This window comes from Pholcus phalangioides, unplaced genomic scaffold (assembly GCF_987345545.1).
Source record: "Pholcus phalangioides strain wild (caught in Gottingen) unplaced genomic scaffold, Ppha-v1.0 ptg000008l_1, whole genome shotgun sequence".
Classification (NCBI taxonomy): domain Eukaryota; kingdom Metazoa; phylum Arthropoda; class Arachnida; order Araneae; family Pholcidae; genus Pholcus; species Pholcus phalangioides.
The window spans coordinates 52,914,003-52,935,936 of NW_028301601.1; the positions used below are offsets into that span (position 1 = coordinate 52,914,003).

The 21,934-nt window shown below is 34.4% G+C and overlaps 1 protein-coding gene across 1 annotated transcript in view; it reads left to right on the forward strand.

Annotated features, from left to right (window-relative positions):
• Positions 1 to 19,478, forward strand: part of l(3)80Fj (lethal (3) 80Fj) — a 57,921-nt gene extending 38,443 nt beyond the window's left edge. Inside the window, exons 43-54 of the mRNA XM_089234905.1 lie at positions 833 to 956; positions 2,207 to 2,299; positions 2,426 to 2,569; positions 3,125 to 3,394; positions 3,675 to 3,788; positions 4,994 to 5,224; positions 5,391 to 5,584; positions 6,966 to 7,177; positions 9,723 to 9,871; positions 16,985 to 17,089; positions 18,860 to 19,072; positions 19,180 to 19,478. Of these exons, the coding sequence (XP_089091031.1) occupies positions 833 to 956; positions 2,207 to 2,299; positions 2,426 to 2,569; positions 3,125 to 3,394; positions 3,675 to 3,788; positions 4,994 to 5,224; positions 5,391 to 5,584; positions 6,966 to 7,177; positions 9,723 to 9,871; positions 16,985 to 17,089; positions 18,860 to 19,072; positions 19,180 to 19,308 (1,978 nt within the window). The 3' untranslated portion in view covers positions 19,309 to 19,478. The remainder of the gene's footprint in view (positions 1 to 832; positions 957 to 2,206; positions 2,300 to 2,425; positions 2,570 to 3,124; positions 3,395 to 3,674; positions 3,789 to 4,993; positions 5,225 to 5,390; positions 5,585 to 6,965; positions 7,178 to 9,722; positions 9,872 to 16,984; positions 17,090 to 18,859; positions 19,073 to 19,179) is intronic.
• Positions 19,479 to 21,934: the final 2,456 nt, after the last annotated feature.

Genomic DNA, 21,934 nt, shown 5'->3' on the forward strand with positions numbered 1-21,934 from the left:
TGAGGAAATTAGTATTATCTGATGTCCAACATTGAAAAAAAAAGTCCGAAAATTTCCTTCCATGTTTGAGTACATATTGCTTCTATTTTAAAAATCAGTGTGGCTTTTTTACAAACTTTTGCTACAATCACTCTCTCCTTTCTTCTGGTGATATTAAATGTTGCAACTGGTGAAAAAGAAAAGAGCACACACACAAGTCCTCAGAAGTAATCAAACTTGCATATGCTGAGGGTCTTAAACCATCTGTTGTGAGAATTACTGATCTGCTAATCTTGATGTTTCTTTTAGTCAACAAAAACAGCTCTGTTAGAAACACAATCTCTACTTTTCTCGTATTGCCAACCTGTTTTTGATAATATTCTAGCATTCATTCCTCTCTCCTCCGTCATGGAAGCTAGTTAGTCTGTTCAGAGTCTATGGTCAGGACTCTGAACTTTCCAGAGAATTTTTTTCCACACCAAGTTGTTAAACCACTGTGTAACCAACCATATAGCATGAAAGGACATGTTATGCTTGAAAGGGTACAGTCCCCCTGTGCAGTACAGGAACATTGTTAGTAACAGCAAATTGTCCTTATATGTTTTTGCATTACCCCAGGAACCATTACTTCACATAATTGTAATTTTCATATTCCTATAATTCATTCAGTGTGTGCACACGTGTTTGGTCATAGGTTATATTTAAATATTTTAATATAGTGTGTTAATGCCATGAAATATGATAAATAATATAAGAAATTTAACTAGTTTTTCAGGCCTATTTTTATTGCTCTTGTTTAAGTGAATGACTTTATATAAGCAGGTGATCATATTTTTGTGATTTTCAACTTCAGACGAGCTTTATGTGATCCCTTACCTGAAGTGCGCCAAGCTGCTGCTACCACATTTGATAGTTTACACTCAACAGTCGGTCCAAGAGCACTGGATGACATCTTGCCTCCTCTTTTGAAGCAACTGGTAAGAGTAATCGGATGATTATTTTTTATGAAAAATTATATTTCACATGCATTTATGTGAATTTTCTTCGTAGTGAAATTCTGTGAAGATTTCATACAAGCTCGTTCAAATGTATAATTAAAATACAGTCTACACTCGATTTTACGAACCTCCAATTTATAAACATGCTCTTTTTATGATCTGGTCCTCTGTCCCAAATAGCATGCCATAGAGCTAATGTTAAAATCTGCTCTATTTCATGAATTTTCATTTCTATCAACTCTCTATTCTACGAACTTCGTTTATCTTCCACTATTTTTTTTCTGGTTACTTTATTCTTCCAGCCAGTGCCAAATTTGTTGTAATCGAAAATAGACTTCAATTAGGAGGTTCTACTTGTTCTTAAGAGAAAATAGAGGAAGAAATGGGAAGTGTATATATATATATATGTAGAGAAAGTTCGCTAGTTTGCCATCACCAGCATACAGATGTTTTGCAAACATGTGTTAGGAAGGAGGGTTTGATTGTTAGCAGGGGTGACCATGAATTGAAGATGCTTTGACAGAGTCATCCACTCTTTGTGCATCATGAATGGATAAAAACTGGTGGAAAATGTCGAGAGTCTATCGAATTGTACTTTGCTCTTCGCTATGTCAATAAAACGGGAAAGATTGTGCTTGATATAATGAAAGAAATTGTGTGAACTTTTCTCTTACAAAGACACAAATTACCAAAAAGTACAGGATTAAAAAAATTACATTGTCCTCTAATCAAAGATCAACAAAAGATCGTTCCTACAACTAGTGGTTCCAATGGCATTCCGCTATTCTGAAAATATTTCAGAGAAACAAGATTTGCGGGAAATTTTATCCTACATGAATTCTATGGAATCATATTTTTACCAAAATGTTGCAATGTAGCAAACAAATAAGTGATTTTTATGGAAATCATCAATATATATATATATATATTGTGTGTGAACACGTGGGAATAAAAAATGATTCCATTCACTTTCACACATATATATGTGTGTGTGAAAGTGAATGAAATCATTTTTTATTCCCACGTTTTTTCCACCTCTCTGATTTAGGAATTTTCGATTTTACTAACTAATTATCAAGTCCATATAGGCTGTATTATGATTTTTCTTTAAGAAGGCTTTGAAAATCTTTTACTTGATAATCATAAGATACCCAAAATTTTGAGGAGGTATTACAAAAGTTGATTTATCTGTAATTTTCTGATTTCAATTTTTTTTTTCTTTCATTTAGAATGATCCAGACCAAGCAGAATATACATTAGATGGCTTAAGACAAGTCATGGCTATAAAAAGTAGAGTTGTTCTGCCTTACCTTGTGCCTCAGGTTGGTTCTTCATTGGATTGAATTAATTTACAAATGATTGCAGATGATAAAAAGAATAAGATTGAAAACAATACCTATTATCCACATTTTTGTTGCAAATAATTTTTTTCTCATACTGTTTATCAGCTAACTGCTGCTCCAGTGAACACAAAGGCTTTAGCATTCCTGTCATCTGTGGCTGGCGATGCATTAACAAAACATCTTCCAAAGATATTACCTGCCTTGTTATCAGCATTAACTTCCAACATGGATACCATAAATGAAGTAAAGGTGCGTTGAGTTTGAGAGCTATCAATTGAAGCTCCAGTATATTATTTAAAATTAAAAACATACTGCAAAGCCTGAGATACCCAAATCACAGTGATCACCAATTGATCAATAAAATAAGAGTTCTTGAATTCAAAAGTTTGTGAAAACAGTAGTATTTCTTTCTCTTGGGCTTGGGCATTTTACCTGTTGTGGCTTTGTATCTGTAAAACTTTTAATGATATAGTTTAATTCATGAAAAGAGGTAAATACAAAGATATGTTTGTATAAAACAAAATGTGTCAGAAATCCTGGAAAAGTTCAGATTTTGGGTGCAAAAAATGGGCCAAAACTGTCTAAATACATTTTTTTAATTGAAAAAAAAAATTATATGTATATATATAATATATTTTTAAGATACATATATACATATTTTATATCACTATTATATATATGTGTGTATATACGAGTATATGTGTATTTTTTTTCAGTTTTCAAACCACTCTGTTTATAACTCCCTAAAACCTAACCTGAACACTTTTTTGTTGATGTGATTCTTTTAATTTTTATTTTTGGTAGGAATTGGATTATTGCCAGACTGTAGTTCTTTCAGTAACTGATGATCAGGGTGTGAGAACAATCATCGATCACTTACTTGAAGCATCTAAAAATGAAAAATTAGTAAACCGACGTGCTGCTGTCTCACTGCTCTCTGCTTACTGTTGTAACAGTAGGAGTGACTTATCCCCACATGTTCCTCAGCTTCTACGTGGGTTGATCCGCTTGTTCACAGATAAGGATCCTAAAGTTCTTCAACTAACTTGTGATGCACTGAGTGCTGTAACAAAAGTATGTTATATATACCTGGATTTTTTATTTAATCCATGAATTAATATGGAATATAAACCAGGAATTATTATTTTTTTTTAATGCAATGATATTCTTTGCAAAAACCCAAAGCACCACAGCTTTTGTGTCAAAAATCCTCTACTGGGTTTTGAACATTTGCTTTCATTATATTCGCTTATAGAGTAAGATCACTATTATATAGTATCAAACAGAACCATAAGCATTTATAAAGGATTTTGAATTTGTAAGTGAAGAACACCTTATTTCTTTTCACATATAGAATATCAGCAGCACAGATCAACCGAAACATGTACCAGATGTGAGACAAGCTGTAAGATTTGCAGCTAGTGATCTCAAAGGAGATGAAATCCTCCCTGGGTTTTGTTTGCAGAAGGTTAGTAATGAATATGTATAATTTAGATGCATTTTATTCATAGATATGTTTTCATATGTACAGTCACAATAGTTTACTGCAAAAGTTGGTGTTCTCATTATGAACTATTTTCTATGGTATCTTTAACTTGTACATCATTGAAAAACAAAGACAAAAGATACTTCTTTTTTTTAAATTAACGAATTTCTGTTAGTGAATATCTCTTTATTTGTGTGCAGACAAAAACTTGTTTCCTTTGAAAAGTTCTCAAATGTTCCGGTCAATAATTTTATTATTAATTTTATTGCATGCATCAGAACTTGTAATTTTTTGCTGGCTACAGATTGTATATGCCATCATGAAACAATGCATAAATTTTTATGGTTTTTTAATCACCAAGCATGAGATATTCTGCAAATTTTCATTTCTTCCCTCATCGCTGGAAATGGAATGATCTGCTCATCTCAATGGTAACTTAGTCCGAAATGTGAAACAATCACCGCTACAGAAAAAATAACTTGGGAGGTGATAATATGACTAGGTTCAACTGTTTTAAACATGTTTAAATATATTGTTACTCTTCTCTTTGCCAATTGCTGCCAAGATTATTATGATGCCAAGGCATAGTACCAGTATGTGAAAATCAGCGTTGTTATCAATGAATAGTGATACTGATAGAATGCAAGTTTAGCGAATCAGATTTATAAAGTGAGCAGTATATTTAGGGTGTGCATGTGTGGTTTAGTAGTATTAATAGTACAATTTAGAGTTGTGATGCAAATGGATAGAGCCTGCTCTTGTTTATTAACCCTCTAACTGGCATAGCAGAAACCACTACATTCTCTATAAAATGTGTCTTTTTTTTATGAAGTAGGCTTTCTTTCCATTTTCTGTAGATGCAAAGTTGGGGATTAAGAAACGTTTTCCATTGAGAAATCAGCTTTACAAAATATCTGTACTTGTCATTGCTAAAATAAAAAGCTTTTAAGAAGTCAAGATATCTCACCAATTTTCATAATGGTTAAGTTATCATTTTTTGAATCTTACATTGTGAAACACCAAAGAAAGGTGTTTGAAATGTGTTAATAGATTATCAAAATCTAATTTTTGATGTTTTTATTATTTCCTACTATTAATTGTTTTTTTTGAAGCTTTCACTTTGTAAGTGTTGGAATTTATGAAGCATTTATAATCACGTTCTAAAATTAAAATTTTCTTTTTTCCAGGGAATAACACCTATACTTCCCATCTTTAGAGAAGCAATATTGAATGGTTCGACGGATGAGAAAGAACAGGCTGCACAAGGCCTCGGAGAAGTCATCAAACTTACAAGTGCTGAGGGTCTTAAGCCATCTGTTGTCAATATTACTGGTCCTCTAATCAGGATACTTGGTGATCGCTTCTTCTGGTCAACCAAAGTAGCTTTATTGGAAACATTATCTCTACTTCTATCCAAGGTTAGACAAAAGTTCATTTTACGAATGTTTACATTAATTTCTGAAACTAATCTTGAAAATGCATATTTGATCTTGATTCAGCAATTATGCATTGATTTAACAAACTTCACTATAATAATGTAAATCAGCTAATATGAATTTTTCACATGTGTTAATTATTTTATAGGTTGGGCCCTCACTGAAACCATTTCTACCTCAGCTACAAACAACATTCCTTCGAGCTCTTAGTGACAGTCATAGGACAGTTCGTTTGCGAGCAGCCGAGGCTCTTAGTCACTTGATTCTTGTCCATAGTCGCTGTGATACTCTGTTCACTGAGTTACATACTGCAGTGAGAAATGCAGAAGACCCATCACTAAAGTGAGTTCATTCACTAGTGAGTGAAATTTCTTATCTTTGAAAAGGATTGACACAACGAACTGTAAACGTTGTACTTGCTGCCATTTTTAGGGTTTCAAGTTTTCTACTGCATTTAACATCTTTAAAAGGAGGTACACCCCCTCCCCCTGCAAAAACCTAGATGCAAATTTATGCCTCTTAAAAAGTGTCAATTTTTTTCAAAAAGAATGCTGTAGTTTCCTTCAAATTATGTATGTTCAACACAGACAGATTTATTACAAATTGTAGTAAACAGCAGTTTCTCATATATTCTGTGAGTCCAGTTCTGTTTTTGTTGCTCTGTACCAGTGTTTGTGACACCACAAAAACAAAACATTCTGTATATGCCAGCAAGCACTGACTCTCAAGGATCCTTCTGTGATTGGTTCACATCTCTTTCCAAGCTCCAGGCAATCTGACCTTTCTGCTGCTGCTATAAGTACTAGCACAACTGTCTTCAGACACAACCAATACGATAAGTTTGGCACCACCAAACTCATTTCAGGTAGACATAGTATCTGTATCTGGCAGACGACTGGCAAGTTTCTCGCATTTTCCAAGTAAATTCCTGTACTCCCAAAAAAATTCTTATATCTCCTGAATTTCGACAGTGCTTGCAAAAAATTCTTGCTTTTAAGGGAAAAATAATATTCACAAAGAATTTACTTGGAAATTAGAACATGTTAGTTCCCCCAAAATAAACAATGTCATTTCATAAATTGTTCCCATTCCTTCAAATTACAAAAAAAAATGTTTCATTTTTGCAGAGGAAAAGACAAAATTCACCAAACAGCTCACGTCACTTCGACAACTTGATATTCAAATTAAGAAGATAACTTTTATCTACTATGACCATGCGTTCTGTTAAGTCTGTGTCCCATTTTTAGACTCAACTGTGATTTTTTTTGTTGCCATAATTTGTACAGTAATGACAATAATGAGCAGGTAATTCAACCTGGTATTTGGCAATGATTTTTGCGTGTGTGCTAATTAATTATGGCTAGCATGATGCCACATTTTTCCAAAGGAGAAAAAATCCCTATGTGGTTATACTTTACTGATGAAAACTTCCTCTTTTTTTTCCAAAATCCTATTTATATTCCATGCCAAAATCTCTCTTATTTTCATTGTTCAAAGTTGGCAGCTATAGTATAGATAAAAATGTCTTTCATTTTTTCTGAACAATGGCTCTGGAAACTTCTTTTAGTGTCAAATAATGAGGATTTATTCAAGTATTTATATATTCTTCATAAATTTACAATGGTGTAGTAGGTTTTTGATGGTTGAAGTGTAGTCCTCTAAATTAACTTTTAGAGAATGCCTCCACTGTTCTTTTAATTAAACTTTTTTTCCCTCTTGCCAGGGAGACTATGCTACATGCACTGAGATGTATAATGCAGCCTGCTGGCGACAAGATGACTGATCCAGTGAGACGTGGAATAGTTCAAATGGTTACTGCAATGTTGAACCAGTCTGACGATGCCTGTAGAGTCATTGCTGCGGCATGTGTTGGCCTGCTTTGCAAATTCCTACCAGATGATGAAACTGAAGAGATTGCGAGACAAAATATTTTGGGTAATATCACTTTTTCTTTTTATAAATCTATTATAGTGATATTGATCATTTTGAACCGTATATGTATTTCACAAACTAAATTTGGTTAATTATGAAGTTAAGTACTTTGAGTTATAATTTGTATGAATGCTCATTTGTGCCGTGGTCTGCAAGCAGACTGGATGAAATTGGTTCTAATAAAACTTAATTCTTAACTGAATGAAAAATTGTTCAACCTGTGTAATTGATGTTAGCTTTTTTTCCATATTGGATTCAAATAAAAATTATGCATTCATACTTTGGTTCAATATACATCATCATGGAAAATGTTGAATTGCTATCCTACGGGATGTAATAAATACAGAGTATTGTTAAATTTAGTCAAAAAATTAATTTTATTGCTTTAAATGCAATTCCCTAATTGCTGCAGGGATGGGGCGTGAAGGACTTTTACAAATCGTAACAAACAAAAATGTATTTCACTGGGAAAAATATTCAAGTGATCCAGTATAAAACGAAAGGTCAAGAGACAAATTATTTTCCATTCCAGACAGATTTCCATTTTATAGAGGTGCACATAAAAATACATGCAGTAATTTATTTATATTGTTTACGAAACTCAAGTTTTGAGAACATCATCCTAACTTCTTTAACCAACGAGTGCTAAACAGAGACATGCATATTATTATTTTGTATTTTTTCATGTTTGCTGCTTCAAATAACTATGCATTTCAAATTTTATATTTAGTGTGCTAATAGTTAAACTTTGATATAAAAACGTTCCCCTAAATAGCAATAGAATGAGCATTTACTTTTGTGAAAAATTATCATTTTTAAACACAGTGAAACCTCAATATAACGATATTCTGCGGACCAAGAAAAAATATTGTTGTAGGGGGATTGTCGTTATATCAAGAGGCAAAATTATCCATACGTGTTATTGAATTTATGCTGTTGTCATCTTTTCTAAATGGCTGTTGTTAATACCATTAGAAAATGCACTTTTTCATATCTGTTTACCACAAAAATTTGTAATTGATTAATTTATTATAAAAATAAATGTCACCTGGCAGTCCAGTGGTTAGGGAGCTAGCTTCTGACTGTGCAGGTCTGGGTTCAGATCCCGATTTGGGCATGGATGTCCACTAACATATTCCCTGGACAGGTCATAAAGATCTCTTGGGAATACGGGATGATTACATTATTTATTTATTTAAATTCCCTAAGATGTATTGCCCCTGTAAATGAGTTTACCGCATTGCACTTTCGTGTGTTGCGCAGAAAGTAGCAACACTGATAACTTACTTTTGCTTTCAGTGATTTTTTTAGTGCAAAATATTGATGTTATCAGATGCCTTTAGAAGAAGTGACAAAGTTAAAATTAAATTCAAAATGATTTTGAGCAAAATATAAAAATATATTGTTTTATAGCTGTTTAAAAAATCTCCTAAAAATATATAACAAGAATTTATTATAGTAAAGGATATCATTATATGGAGTATCATTGTAGGGAGATTTCACTGTGTTTAAAATAAATACTGAGAAATTGCATACCTTTTAAAAAAAACAGTGACAATAAGAGCAACAACCAATAGCGTTTGTGAAAAAAATATACTACATATCTGTAACACTGAAATATTTTTTTTTTTGCACCTCTGCGAACTCCATTTTCATGTCCAATTCAATATGAATTTCTTATTGTAGGTGGCTATCTCTACATTGAATGAAATAGTGTGAAGTAGAAATCGTAGTATCACACTATCGCTAAATTGTGAATAATAATTCAGTCTCCCTCACGTCTCCCTCACGTATTACTCTCCCAAAATTATCAAACTTTTTCCAAGAAATAAGAGTGTTTTCTAACAAAAGTCACCATTTTGATCATAAATGAAATGCTAAACAAGCTTTTGCAAAGTTTTGAATAGCAAATCCATTTCCTCTCAAGTCCGACCACTAGAACCAGTTCAGATAGATAACAAGCATTCATCGTTTTTCCAAGAAGTGAAAAAGTTTGCCTAACAAAAGGGGGATCAGAATGATATACCTTTCCTCTCATCCAAAGGACAAAAACTTGCTCTTGACTAAAATTTATTCCATTTTAGCAGGTTTTGTATCTGGACAAATAGACTAAATATTTCTTCTGTTTCCTCGTTAGACAGTTTCCATCTCAAAGAGGTTTTATATTATTGGAAAAGCATTAATTATTCACATGACTATATATTTGTTTCATTTAAGACGGGTTTCTGTCTTGGGCAGGTTTCACTGTATTATGAAAACAATGCATATTCATGACCTTAGTAAATATTACAAATTTAATATTTATTGTATAAAAAAAATCGGAACAACCAAAATCGAAGAAATGTCCTGTAATATAGGACACAAGTGGTCCATCAAATTGTTTCAGGCATTTCACTGGTCCTTGAGTTCAGAAACGTTGAAAAAAGCTGCTCTTCCTTTGATGCCTTCTATTTGTTTGTGTGATCTCTTTGCCATTTTTGCTGAGAATGAAGTCATGACAGGACATGACATTTTCAATATTTGAAAGAAATTTTTTTTCATTCGACAGATGATGATACTTCCCTTGATTGGACATACAGACATGGTCGCAGTGTAGCATTGATGATAGCTCTGAAAGAGGCACCTGATAGAATTTTGACAAAGGAATGGTTGCCCAGAGTGGTCAAGACTCTGCTTTTATATCTGACTGCTGATAGAGTAATTATATAGTTGTATTTCTTTTTTAACGAATAATATATTATATACTTTTATTTATGTTCATAAATAATGGGTTAATTGTTAAGCTGTTATTTGAAAATGGTTTTATATGGGTGGATATTTTTTGAGCAATAAATGATTGAGATTTTATGACATCGAATAATTTACCACTAGTTCAAGATGTTTCATTATTTTCTGTTTTGAATACAAATATAAACACAAAGGCCACAACATTCAAATTGCCCAACGAGGTGGCTGAAAGAATTATGCCCACAAAAAATGATGTGAAATATAACCAAAATATAGCAACCTGATATAAAAGCATGAAGAAAGAACTAATAATAAATACTATACAATACACTACTCATAAAAAAGATTATGGTTGTCTTTATCTAAGTATGGATAGCTTCTCAATTTATCCCACTATGTATATCATCCTTCTTTTTAAATGTATCAATTGTGTTGGAATTCATGACTCCTGAAGGCAAGTTATTCCATTTAGTAAGAACCCTATTAGAGAAAAACTCCCTGCGACATCACAACCTGGAGTTGTCCCTTACTAGACAGTATTGGCATCCCCTTGTTGAAACAGTTGATTTGCATTGTATTAATAAATCGTGCTCCATCCTATCCATCTGGTAGAAAATTTTAAATGCTTCGATCGTATCCTCCTGACACCTGTGTTCCTCCATATTTACTAAATCAAGTCTCTCTTCATAGCTCAAGCTTTGTGTGCCAACAAGAGCACACATAGCTTTTCTCTGCTCCCCTAACCAAGTCTATGTCCCTCTATAGGTATCGTTTCCAAAACCTTACAGCATTGTTCTCTTCCCTGTCCTAGCTTTCTTCATCACATTATGAATTAACTGTTCTATTGTGTCCATTCAAATATAATTTTTTCTTTCTCTCTGTATTTTCTTTCAAAATATTTCTCTATGTATTTTCTTTCAAAATATTTCTCTATGTAATTTTCTTTCAAAATATTTCTCTATGTATTTTCTTTCAAAATATTTCTCTATGTATTTTCTTTCAAAATATTTCTCTATGTATTTTCTTTCTTTGTAAAATATGTAACTTAATTGTAAACTCTAATTTGTATAGTTTTATCATAATTGACTGGGGACAAATAAATTATGTTATACTCCATTCTATGATGAACTAAGCTTCAGAAAAGTAGAAGATGGCTTTAGGAGAACACAAAGAGACTTTCTTAAAAATGAAGCCGAGCATTCTTTTGCTTTTTTGACCACCACTGCACAATGTTCAGAAAATCTAATCTGCTCATCAATGAGAATTCTCAAATTAGTGACCCTAGTTGCAACAAGAATAGCAATATGATTCAACTCATAAGTGAAACATAGGTTGTTCGAATCGAAATGAGCAACCTCAACACTAAAGGTCATGCTTTATTCATTAGCTCGTGCTGAAATCATTGAAGTTTGTTTGAATCATCTCTTTATCGCTTAGATTCCAACCACCTCTGACTAGCTTCATGTCATCTGCGAATTTGCATATTTTTGTTTACAAGGTCATTTTATAAGTGGTTTCGTTCACCTTTCTTTGATTTTTAAGCTTCATTGATGATGTCTGCGAGGTGAACTCATCCAAATGTTGGCTACTTCAGATTGGGTAGACTTGGCTAACACATGTTGTAGCCTCTAATGGAGGCTTTAATTTTCTTATTTCACAAGAATTTCTAAATATACTCGTACTCTTTAACTGGGCTGTCTTTGAATGTTAAAGAATTAATTCTTATAATATATATTTATTTATTTACAATAACCCCAGAAGGCATGAAATGCACTTATACTGGAAGAAAAGAAAAAAAAATAATAGTAATAATAATAATAGTCAGTACGGGAAGCACTTCGCATACGGAGCCAGGTCGAAATCCCCAATATTGGAAGCAAATCTTGCGTAGGAGGCACATACAAGCTCTGATGGAAGACTGTTCCATATTCTTGCCACACGGCATCTATATCCGTGGAAAAAACAATCCCTTCTAGCCATTGGTACTCTTATTTGGAAGCGATGCCTACGTAGGTTAACTCGCCTGTCTATGATCTCAAAGAAAGGCTCTCTCGATGGTAGATAAACATTTTGGTGGACTAGTTTGTAGCACATCTTCAGATCCGCAGCGATTCTACGCCATTCCAGTGAGTGTAAACCCAGAAATTGAAGTCTCTGGCAATAAGATAGACCGCTCATGCCAGGTATTCGTTTAGTAAACGACCTCTGTGGCTTTTCGAGGAGCTGTATGTCCTTGATTTTGTAAGGGCTCCATACTTGCGAACAGAACTCCAGGGTCGGGCGAACGTACACACAGAAAGCATATGACAACGTATGCGCATCACACTTACGGTATGCCGTACGTAACATATATGAAATTCTATTAGCTTTGCAGACTATGCCATGATAATGATCAGTGAAATCCAGAATGCGGCTCATTGCAATACCTAAATCCACGCATGTATCCAATTGCTGTAACGTTTCATTACCTAGTTGGTAATATTCAGGATCGGTGCGTCTACCTAAATGCATTGATCCACTTTTTGATGATGAAATAGGTAGCTTATACTGACAACTCCACTGGAAAAGTTGTTGGCATGCAATTCTTAAGCCCCTAGTGTTTTCCACTGGAGAGAATAACTTCACGTCATCAGCGAATTGCAATAGAGAGATGGGTGACACAGCCTGAGTAATATCGTAAGTGTACAAAGTAAATAAGATCGGACCTAACACCGATCCCTGGACAACTCCGCTTGGCACCTGACATTCTCTAGACATGACGCTGGCTACGCGAACCTGATGAACTCTGTCTGACAGCAGTTCTTGAATTATCCTCACAACTTTATCCGGAACCCCCATGCAAGCTAGCTTCCTCAATAGTAGCAATCTGTCTACTTTATCAAATGCCTTTTGGAAATCGACGTAAATTACATCAATCTCTTGTCCAGAGTCTATAGCACTCTCCCATATATCATGACAAATCAACTGCTGCACTGGTAAGGAGCGGCCAGGAATGAAGCCAAACTGAACTGAGGGGATTAAGCCCATATCGTCGGCAAATGGAAGTAACTGATTGACGATGCATCTCTCGAAAATTTTGCAGGATATATCGGTTAACGATATCGGGCGATAATTATTCGGATCTGCCCTGGAGCCTTTATTCTTATAAATTGGACTAATAACTGCAGATTTCCAAGAGCATGGGATAGACCCGTAGTCATAGAAGGATGTGAAGATGGAGCTAAGCAGAGAAGATATCGGGTCTGAAAGACGTTTGTAGAAACAACTGGGTATTCCGTCAGGACCCGGAGATGATCGACCAGGAAGAGAAGCAATAATGGCTTTTATCGTCTGAGTGCTGAACATGTCACGAAAGAAGGGATGATCATTCATAAGGCCTTGATAACGATGGTCGTAACCGGAACAACTGAAATTATATGAACCAGAAAATATGTCCGCAAAAACGTTTGCTTTCTCATAATCTTCCGTTATCGTGGTGCCATTCACAGTTAGCGTTGGTATGCCCCGGGATACACGAAGTCTACTGCGGACATCTCGGTGGAAAAAGTTCCGATCACGATTTTTACAGAGGTTGAGGAGATGTAAACTCTCTTTCTCTTGGACGTAATTTGCATAGTTCCTAGCCATGACCTTGTATTGTTCTTTAGTGGTTTGACTAGGTATTGATCTATATTGACGCCAAGCATGCAATTTCCTATTGTTTAGCATTCGTAAAACCTTATCTTTTTTTCTAAATCTCATTTGACGGGGAACATGTTCACGAGACCGCAGAAATAGAGCTGGCAAAGCATCCGCAGCTGAGATAGTTCCAGCCAGTACTTGGTTCTGCAGATCTTTTACAATAGCTGATAATCTTGGATAATCTGCATTGTGATAGTTTAGTGTTGATCGGCAATCTAATCCTGTTGTAATATGCAATGAGAAGTGTATCGGCAAGTGCGGTGGATTATCGCTGTTGCAGAAGGGTGGAAGTGCATATACGTCGTAGACCACTGAAGGATCGGTAGCAAACAGAAGATCTAAGAAGTTTTCCCCTTTCGTGGGAAAATCGACCAACTGAACAAGGCCTAGTTCTGCTGATATTGACATGAACTGTGACTCCAATTCAGACGAGAATCTCCCGTTTATCCAATCGATTCCCCGCATGTTGAAGTCCCCGACCAAAATCACCGGAAAGCGCGCAGAGCAGTAATGCCTTAGTTCTCTCCAAAACTCACACCAATGATCTAAATTACATGCTTTATTTGGTGGAACGTACGCCGTAATAAGCCTGCACTTCCTATTTCCGCTTTTTATATCCACCGATATTATCTCAACATCTTGATTTCCATTATGCACGTTCACCAGCTTAGGTTTCAGGCTGCTTCGAATAATAATGCATACACCTCCTCCCGCAGTAGTTTCTCTGTCGTATCAGAAAATATCGTATCCTGGTAGACATATCAAGGAAGACGAAACTGATTGATGTAACCAAGTCTCTGCTATACACAGAATGTCGACCTCGTATGACTGAATGCAGCAACGCAAATCGTCAATTTTATTCACAATACTTCTGGGGTTCATGAATATACCTGTAACTCTTGATTCAGAATCGGATGCGTGTTCATTTGTTGAAGTAATTGACGATGACTCTTCTCCGTACAGTCATTGTTGATTAGATGTGTCCCTCTGACCGGGCAATGCTTCCGTTATAGTACAATCTCCAGCCGGATCCTCCAGAAGATATCTGGGAATACCAAAAAACTCTCTGATGTGTATACCAGATGGCCAGTGGAATGGATCACTCAATGAATCCCAATTACTATCGACAGTGGTTAGTACAAAAGATGCATAGATGTTTGAGTTCCTTGTATTCAGCTTAACGCAGTCGTACTCGAGTTGCGTGTCTTGCAGTATGCGACGTACGTCCGAGATAGATGTCTCTGGAGCAAATCTGTTCGCCAGCAACCGACGTCTGCGAACCGTTGGCACTACACGCACCTGCGACGTCGTAGACATTCCCACTCTGAATTCATTACGCCGATCAGTCCCAGTTGCGACGTTGGATCGCTGTAAACGGTCAGGTGGTACTTGATTAATATCATCCACTTTCAAGCGAGGGTGGACTGCCCGAAACGTGTTGTTATTTGACAAATTTTCCTTTCCCCTCAAAGTATCAGTCAATATTTGGGCATACGAAGCGGTAGCAACAGGCTCTGGCAATGATTCACACTTGTTTGAGCGCATAGCATTTGACAAGTTAGCTATCTCTGACTGCATTCCGGGAATGATCTGGGCAATGCTCTCTAGTCTACTAAAACGTTCCTCAAACTTCTGAAAGTTTATCTCAATAATCTCTGAAATATTAGCAGTTTCATGGATACTAGGCGGCGGCTCAGTGATAGCAACCTCCGACAAAGAACGTTCATTTCCTACGACATGGACTTCATCATACAGCTTCATCATTTCATTCCTCAGCACGAGAAACCGGTCTCTCTCGGCTGCCTCTGCCCTTTTCCCATCACAGACTCTTGTGAACAGGAGGGTCATTTCATCCAAATGCTTGTAGAACTCACCATTGAAGACCTTGCTTTCAATAGATGACAAAGGGCACTCGTCTGTCATCTCGATCTTAACCCTAACTATTCCAGTATTTGTATATTAAACACTACTTTACGCTGCAATTGCAAGCTAGGCTTAAATAAAAACAGAACAATTTGCTCCCAGTTTCATATGTAAAAAGACCGTATTAGTTCGAAGTATATCACAATTTACTTCCAAACTCAAAAAAAAAAACGAACGTGAAACCACAAAAACAACAGCAAAAAGTATATAAATTAATTAAAATTATAGCGCTCAAGAACAAAATGTCAACACATGAGTTGACTTGACTTGACCACTATATAGACACTATAGATTATAGACACTTCATCTACACTAGTGTTTCCCATAGTGGGGCAATACCGCCCCTGCGGACGACAGAAGCTTTGAGTTTAGTATAGAATCCTGTAGGTGGAGTTGAGTTGGTGGGCGATGAGAAGAAAATTTTTCTTTTTGTAAGGTAGGGGCAATGAAACAAAGTTTGGGAAATTATCATCTACACCAGCATTTCTCAACATAATGGTTCATGGACAAGAGGTGTGGTGAGCAATGCTGGTACACGTGGTCCGCAAGCTGACTTGATAATTTGAATTCTGAGTCAAAGTTATTCAATTGTTGTACTATTGATATTACTAATATTCTTATGGGCTCAAATAAAAAAATAGGTCTTCATGCTTATGGTATCCATATTTTATTGGGGAAAATACAGTAAATTATGATACTAGGTATGTAGTTAAGCTATTATCTAAGCATAAGTTATTTTAATTAAGTACAAGTTGTTAAGCTATTATAGCTAACTATATAGAGCTGTGAGCTAATTGTAGCCAAAAATTATAGGTTATGAAACATTAGCTAATTATGACATGAATGTCGCTCTCCACTTGTTAATACAAGATATACGGAAGACTGGATGTTGTGAAGATATTTATTATTTGAGATGTTAATTTTTTAATAAATATAATAATAAATATATAAATTAAATAAATTATAAATAATAAAATATAAAAAATTAATAAATATCTTCACAACATCCAGTCTTCCGTATATCTTGTATTAGCTAATTATTGCTAAAATTTCCAAAGAGTAGGGAAATAAAATACTGCTGCAAATCTCTATAAACAAGAATGTATTTCATGGAAAAAAACCATTTATAATGACCCTATCTCATTGAGACAAATATGGGAAACTGTGATTTGAAATACAGGATATTGCTATAAGTTGGCAAAATCACCAATCATTGCTGGAATGGCTGAAAATTACCAATAAGCAGAAAATAAAGGACTGCTATTTGGGTTCAGAGAGGTGGAAAAATGCTAATTTGCATCAATATAGGTGTAAATGAAATGTTTGGTTTAGTTCCACCTGCATTACTGCTGTATAGCCCAGAAACCAGAAGTGAAAGCTTGCATTCTTTCATTTGGTGACATATTTTTTACTACTTTTGTTTTGTTTGTTTTAATTTGTTATTTTTGTGTGATTTAACTTATACTTTTTGTTTTTTAGCCAGCGATTGCCCTGACTGGTGTGCGAGCAACAGGCTATTTTATGTTGCATCAGTTTAGGAATGCAGAAATGGTGCCACAGCCTCTGCTAACCACCTTCATAAAAGTAAGAAGAATAATTCTAAGAAATTTTTTAAAATTTGCAGAGAGTGAGAACTAATTCAAACTATAATTTTGTTTGCAATTGATCTCGAAAAAACTGAGAAAAGGTGTTAAGATGAGACGACTCATAAAAACAAAGTTAATTTTTTTTTAAAATAAAAATGTAGTAAAACCTGTCTTTAACGGAATCACAAGAGATAGATTTTTTCCTGTTAAACACAGGTTTCCACTTAATATAGGTTCAATTAACAATGTATAAAATTATATAACAATCTCATGTAATAAAAATAAAACAAAAATAAATTAATTGAAAATAAAAGTAATTTAAAAATATATAAAATATTGTACTTTATTTTCTCTATAATTACTAAAAATCACTTGATATACATTATTTATTAAAAATACTTACATATTTACTTTAAAATTACAGTATATACATTACATGCATCAGCTATTCGCATCGTCATATTGTGAATGAAAAGTTAACAAAAAGTACTGTAAATAAAACTAGAGTTTTATTTTTTCCAGTAGTTAATGAGTTTTTCATGTGCATTTCACACCCTGCCTGATGGAAGAACAGTGTAGGGTGAAGTTTTCTGTATAGATGCTATCCAAACCTTGAAGGAACTGTAGCAGGTCACTTTACATCATAATGGCTTGTGGCCATTATTTCATTGAAATCACTAGACCAAGATTTTTTTTCTGTTGAAGATAAGTTTCGGTTTGATACAGGTTCTGTTGAAGGCAGGTTTTACTGTATAAACATGATAATACAGCACCATATTATAAAGACATGTTATGCCTGAGATCAAAGCAAAAAGAAGCAAAGCATCGAAAGTTCACTATTATGTAGGGCATAACGAAATTGTCGCATACCTCATTTTGAACAAACGTGTGACCAAACTGCTCAAGCTTCACAACAGAATATATAAACATCTCCCAGCATAATGATTTCCCATTCTTATTTTTCCACTTATAAATATGACATTGGGTTCAAAAACATTTTTTGCTGGTAAAAAACTATTATGAATGATTTGGTTCCACACCAAAAGCTATGCTGAGAATTTTGATTTTTGAAAGGTTGCTTCAAAAATTCTTTCTTTCATTGAGATGTTCTTAAAGATGTTCCTTTTCTGATGGGAAGTTAAGACTAGAAAGGCCCTGAGGAAAGAGCTTCTCCCATTAAAAAAAACTCCCTCAGCAGAGAGATGACAGGCAGACCTTCAACATGATACTTACATGACATGAAAACTCAAGAATCTTAAATTGTTGGTTCAGAATATGGAAGACAGGTGGCAGCACCAGCAAAAACATAAAACAAGCACAACATAAATACATTAGGTCCACATACATATGCACACAACACGTTCCTGCATGTAATTGATTTGTTAGAAATTCTGCAGAAGAATATGTGCAAGATGTGTATGTACAGTTAAGTAGTAGTAGGCAGCTCAAAGGATGCCAAATTTAATTGCAGCCATCCAGAATGTTGAGGTTTTTAAAAGTTCAAAAAATAATAAAATCCTCAGAACTTCTCAAATAATGTGAAAGGGGTGATTTTGATCTACTATTCATAATCAGGAGTTTACCATTATTTGAAATGCTCTTGATTTTTTAAAAATTAAATTCACCGAATGAAACCATATTGAACATGCAGTTTTGTTTTTCCTTCTAAATGCCTTGAAAATCCTATTGTATTCATGAAGTGTAAGACTAAGGAAGCTTTTTTTGTGTGTGTGTGTGTGTCTTTTAAACTGAAATTTTTGTTTCATAGGGTATGAATCATCCTACAAATGACGTGAAACAGGTCGTAGCCCTTACAGTCAGTCATCTAGCAAGAAACTGTGTAGTTCCAGCTTATGCCATGAAAGCTTTCGTGCCTCATTTAGTGAATGGCACCAAAGAAAAGAATACCATCGTTAAGTCAAACAGTGAATATGCTCTTGTCGCTCTGCTGAGATTGAGAGAAAATGATAACACTGTCCAGGTAGGTTTCCTGTATTAAATTTTGATTTCAATTTAACTAGCTTGAAACCCTTTGCTTTATAAAATCTACTTGCACGTTGCTGAAATTTTCATTATTTATTTTCTCAGTCATGTTTACACATCCTCGATGCAGGAGCCAAAGAAGCACTCACAGATGTTATCGCTAAAGTTTTAAAGAAAATTGCCAGTCTACCCGAACCTAAAGAAGATGATCTTGATGATACATTACTTACGTGAACAATTTTTTTTTCATAGCTTTTGTTTTCATGGTTTCGATGACATCATGGTGCTGTTAAAACAGATGTGCATGAGACATGTGCGCTAGTACACTCCATTCATTCATGTTATTGAATGATGTTTGTAAAGTGATGTGAGAGTGCAAATAAATGTTTTTTTTAAACATACAATTTTCATATTAAATTATAGTGTAGTCAAGCATGTAGACTGGAATATATGTGATCTATAGAACAGTGTTAAACTTTTTTCACACCTGCAGACTGACGAAAATAGGATAAATAATTTGCAGACCTGCTAAAGACGAGAAAATAGAGTGCTATTTTATTTATCAATTTTGCAATTATGCAGCACTTCCATAAATTGGGTGAAATATTTTGCAGACCAGTAAGATAGCTCCATGGATCATCGGTTGAAGATTACTTTTCCAGAAGTTGAAATACAGTTGAGACACCACTTATTGGAATCATGGGTAACTTTGTCAGTTGGGTATTGTTATCACCAGGGCCCAGATGTTGACAAAATTTCAATTTTCTTTTTTTTTTCCACTTTTAGTGCATTTTTTCAAGTTTTTAGAGTATTTTTAGGGTATTTTCAAGAAATTCTGATACTATATTTGATGTTGGAAAGAGGACTTCTTTCTTCCCTTATATAAAAAGATTGATTGGGAACATGGTAATACTTAAATATACTACCCAGAAAATTTGATTCTCAAATTCACACACACGCATGGTGAATGATTTTTGAGCTGTAAGAATACTGCACGGAGTAAGATTTCGCAAGCTTTATTTTGTCTGGGGAATTCTTCACTGAAGGACAGATGGCGATAAGATAAAACTTCACCATTCAGTCCTTACAGAGTAATGTATGGGGGCTTCTCATTTTTCTACCTGAATACGTGCAGATAGAAAAAAATAAGCTCCTAGAATGTCCCGACTGTTCAGTTAGATGCTCAGTCTTGCACTGAAAAAAAGTGTGTTCTGAAAACATAGAAAATGCATTGAAAAAAAAAGAGAGCCTATTTACTGAATCCTCTATTTTACTGAATGAAACTCTATTTACATGAAATGACACCTGGAAAAAGATTCTGAGGTGGACATGAGTCACACCTCAATCAGATTAGTGTGAGTAATTCTGATGTGATGATTGGCGCCAAAATTTAGCTCATGATTGGTGTTTTACATTAGCGTGTGCAACCATATCAACGAAAATATTTGTAAGCTGAGGCGTTTGTTAGCGAAGGTATCACTGTTTGGCTTCTTTTACTAATGTAATTTGTAATATTAATTTTTTTTCTAATTTATTTCTAAACATGTAGCCAAATATTTTTGAGGTATTAATTTACAAGTTAAGGAAGTTAAAATGAAGTTATTTATTCCTGTAACTGTTCCAGGAGAATTACTCCAAAAGATTATTACAGAGAATTTCACACATCTCTAGTTTCAGTATATTTATATAAGGGAAAGTGCCCAAATACCGTCCCCCACAAGCAAAATTGTCAATTCTGAAAATGTATTTAGAGTTGAAAATAATTTTAAAAGTCATATACGTAATTCAGCTTCATACCTAATAGTGCTGTAAGTGTGATTGTACTAAGTACATTTTTTCTAACCAAAAATAAAATAATCAAAACAACACAAATTTTGGATTTTCATCAAAGGTGTCCTATCTCTGTCTCTCCCCCCCCCCCCATTTTCCAGTTATTATCGACACATTTATTTTTATTCAAAACTTGATTAAAACAATGTTAAGATCTCTAATAATAAATTTATGGAGATGAAAATGTAGTTATAAATAAGTTTAGTCATTTATGAGTAAATAAATTAAATCTAAATTAATCATTCGTATAGAAATTTCAATGAAAGTTTTGAGTTTTGTTGACTATGAACACATCTTGTTTCAATATTTGAAGCATTTTGAACACTTCATCAGTTTTAATGTATTCGTAGAGGCATATTTCTTTGTTTTATTTTTGGGAGGTTTTGTAGATGATGTTCCAGGCTGTCATATTTATCTTTTATGATGAGACCTTTCTTGGCCTTTAAAATTAGAATTGTTTCTCCTTACTCTCTTCCATTTGTTTCTTTTCTATAGAGATTTTAGTGATGTTTTATGGGGACTTCTTATCACCAATAATGAGGTCCCGGCTCAATGACTGGACCTTTTTTGATGTCTCTTGGGTCATGCATCAATAGAAATTAGTCTTAAGTAGTCAGGAAAAAAAACAAGAAAATTACGTTACAAGTGTCTTAAATACACAGATTTAGGAATTCAGCTATAGCAAAAATTGTGACTGCTTCTGACTAAACAACCGGCTGCATAACTGTGGCGATTGCATTGCTCATTCACATATAATAGAGCTCTGATGAATTAAAAGTTTTTCCCTATTGATTTTCAGTACGGAAATTTCAAATCAGCAATGCTTTTAAAAATCAGATAAAATTTTTTTGTGAATTTGTAGATGACCGAATAGTTTAATGATCACATGTAGGTACACACAAAAAATCTTGACGAATCGTAGGGGTGAAATCAAATGAAACCTTGATAACCAGACATCTGCTCAAGTTATGATGTTTTTATCCCCTTGGGTTGTCAAGCTATCAAGTTATAGGTAGGGTTAGGAGAGCCA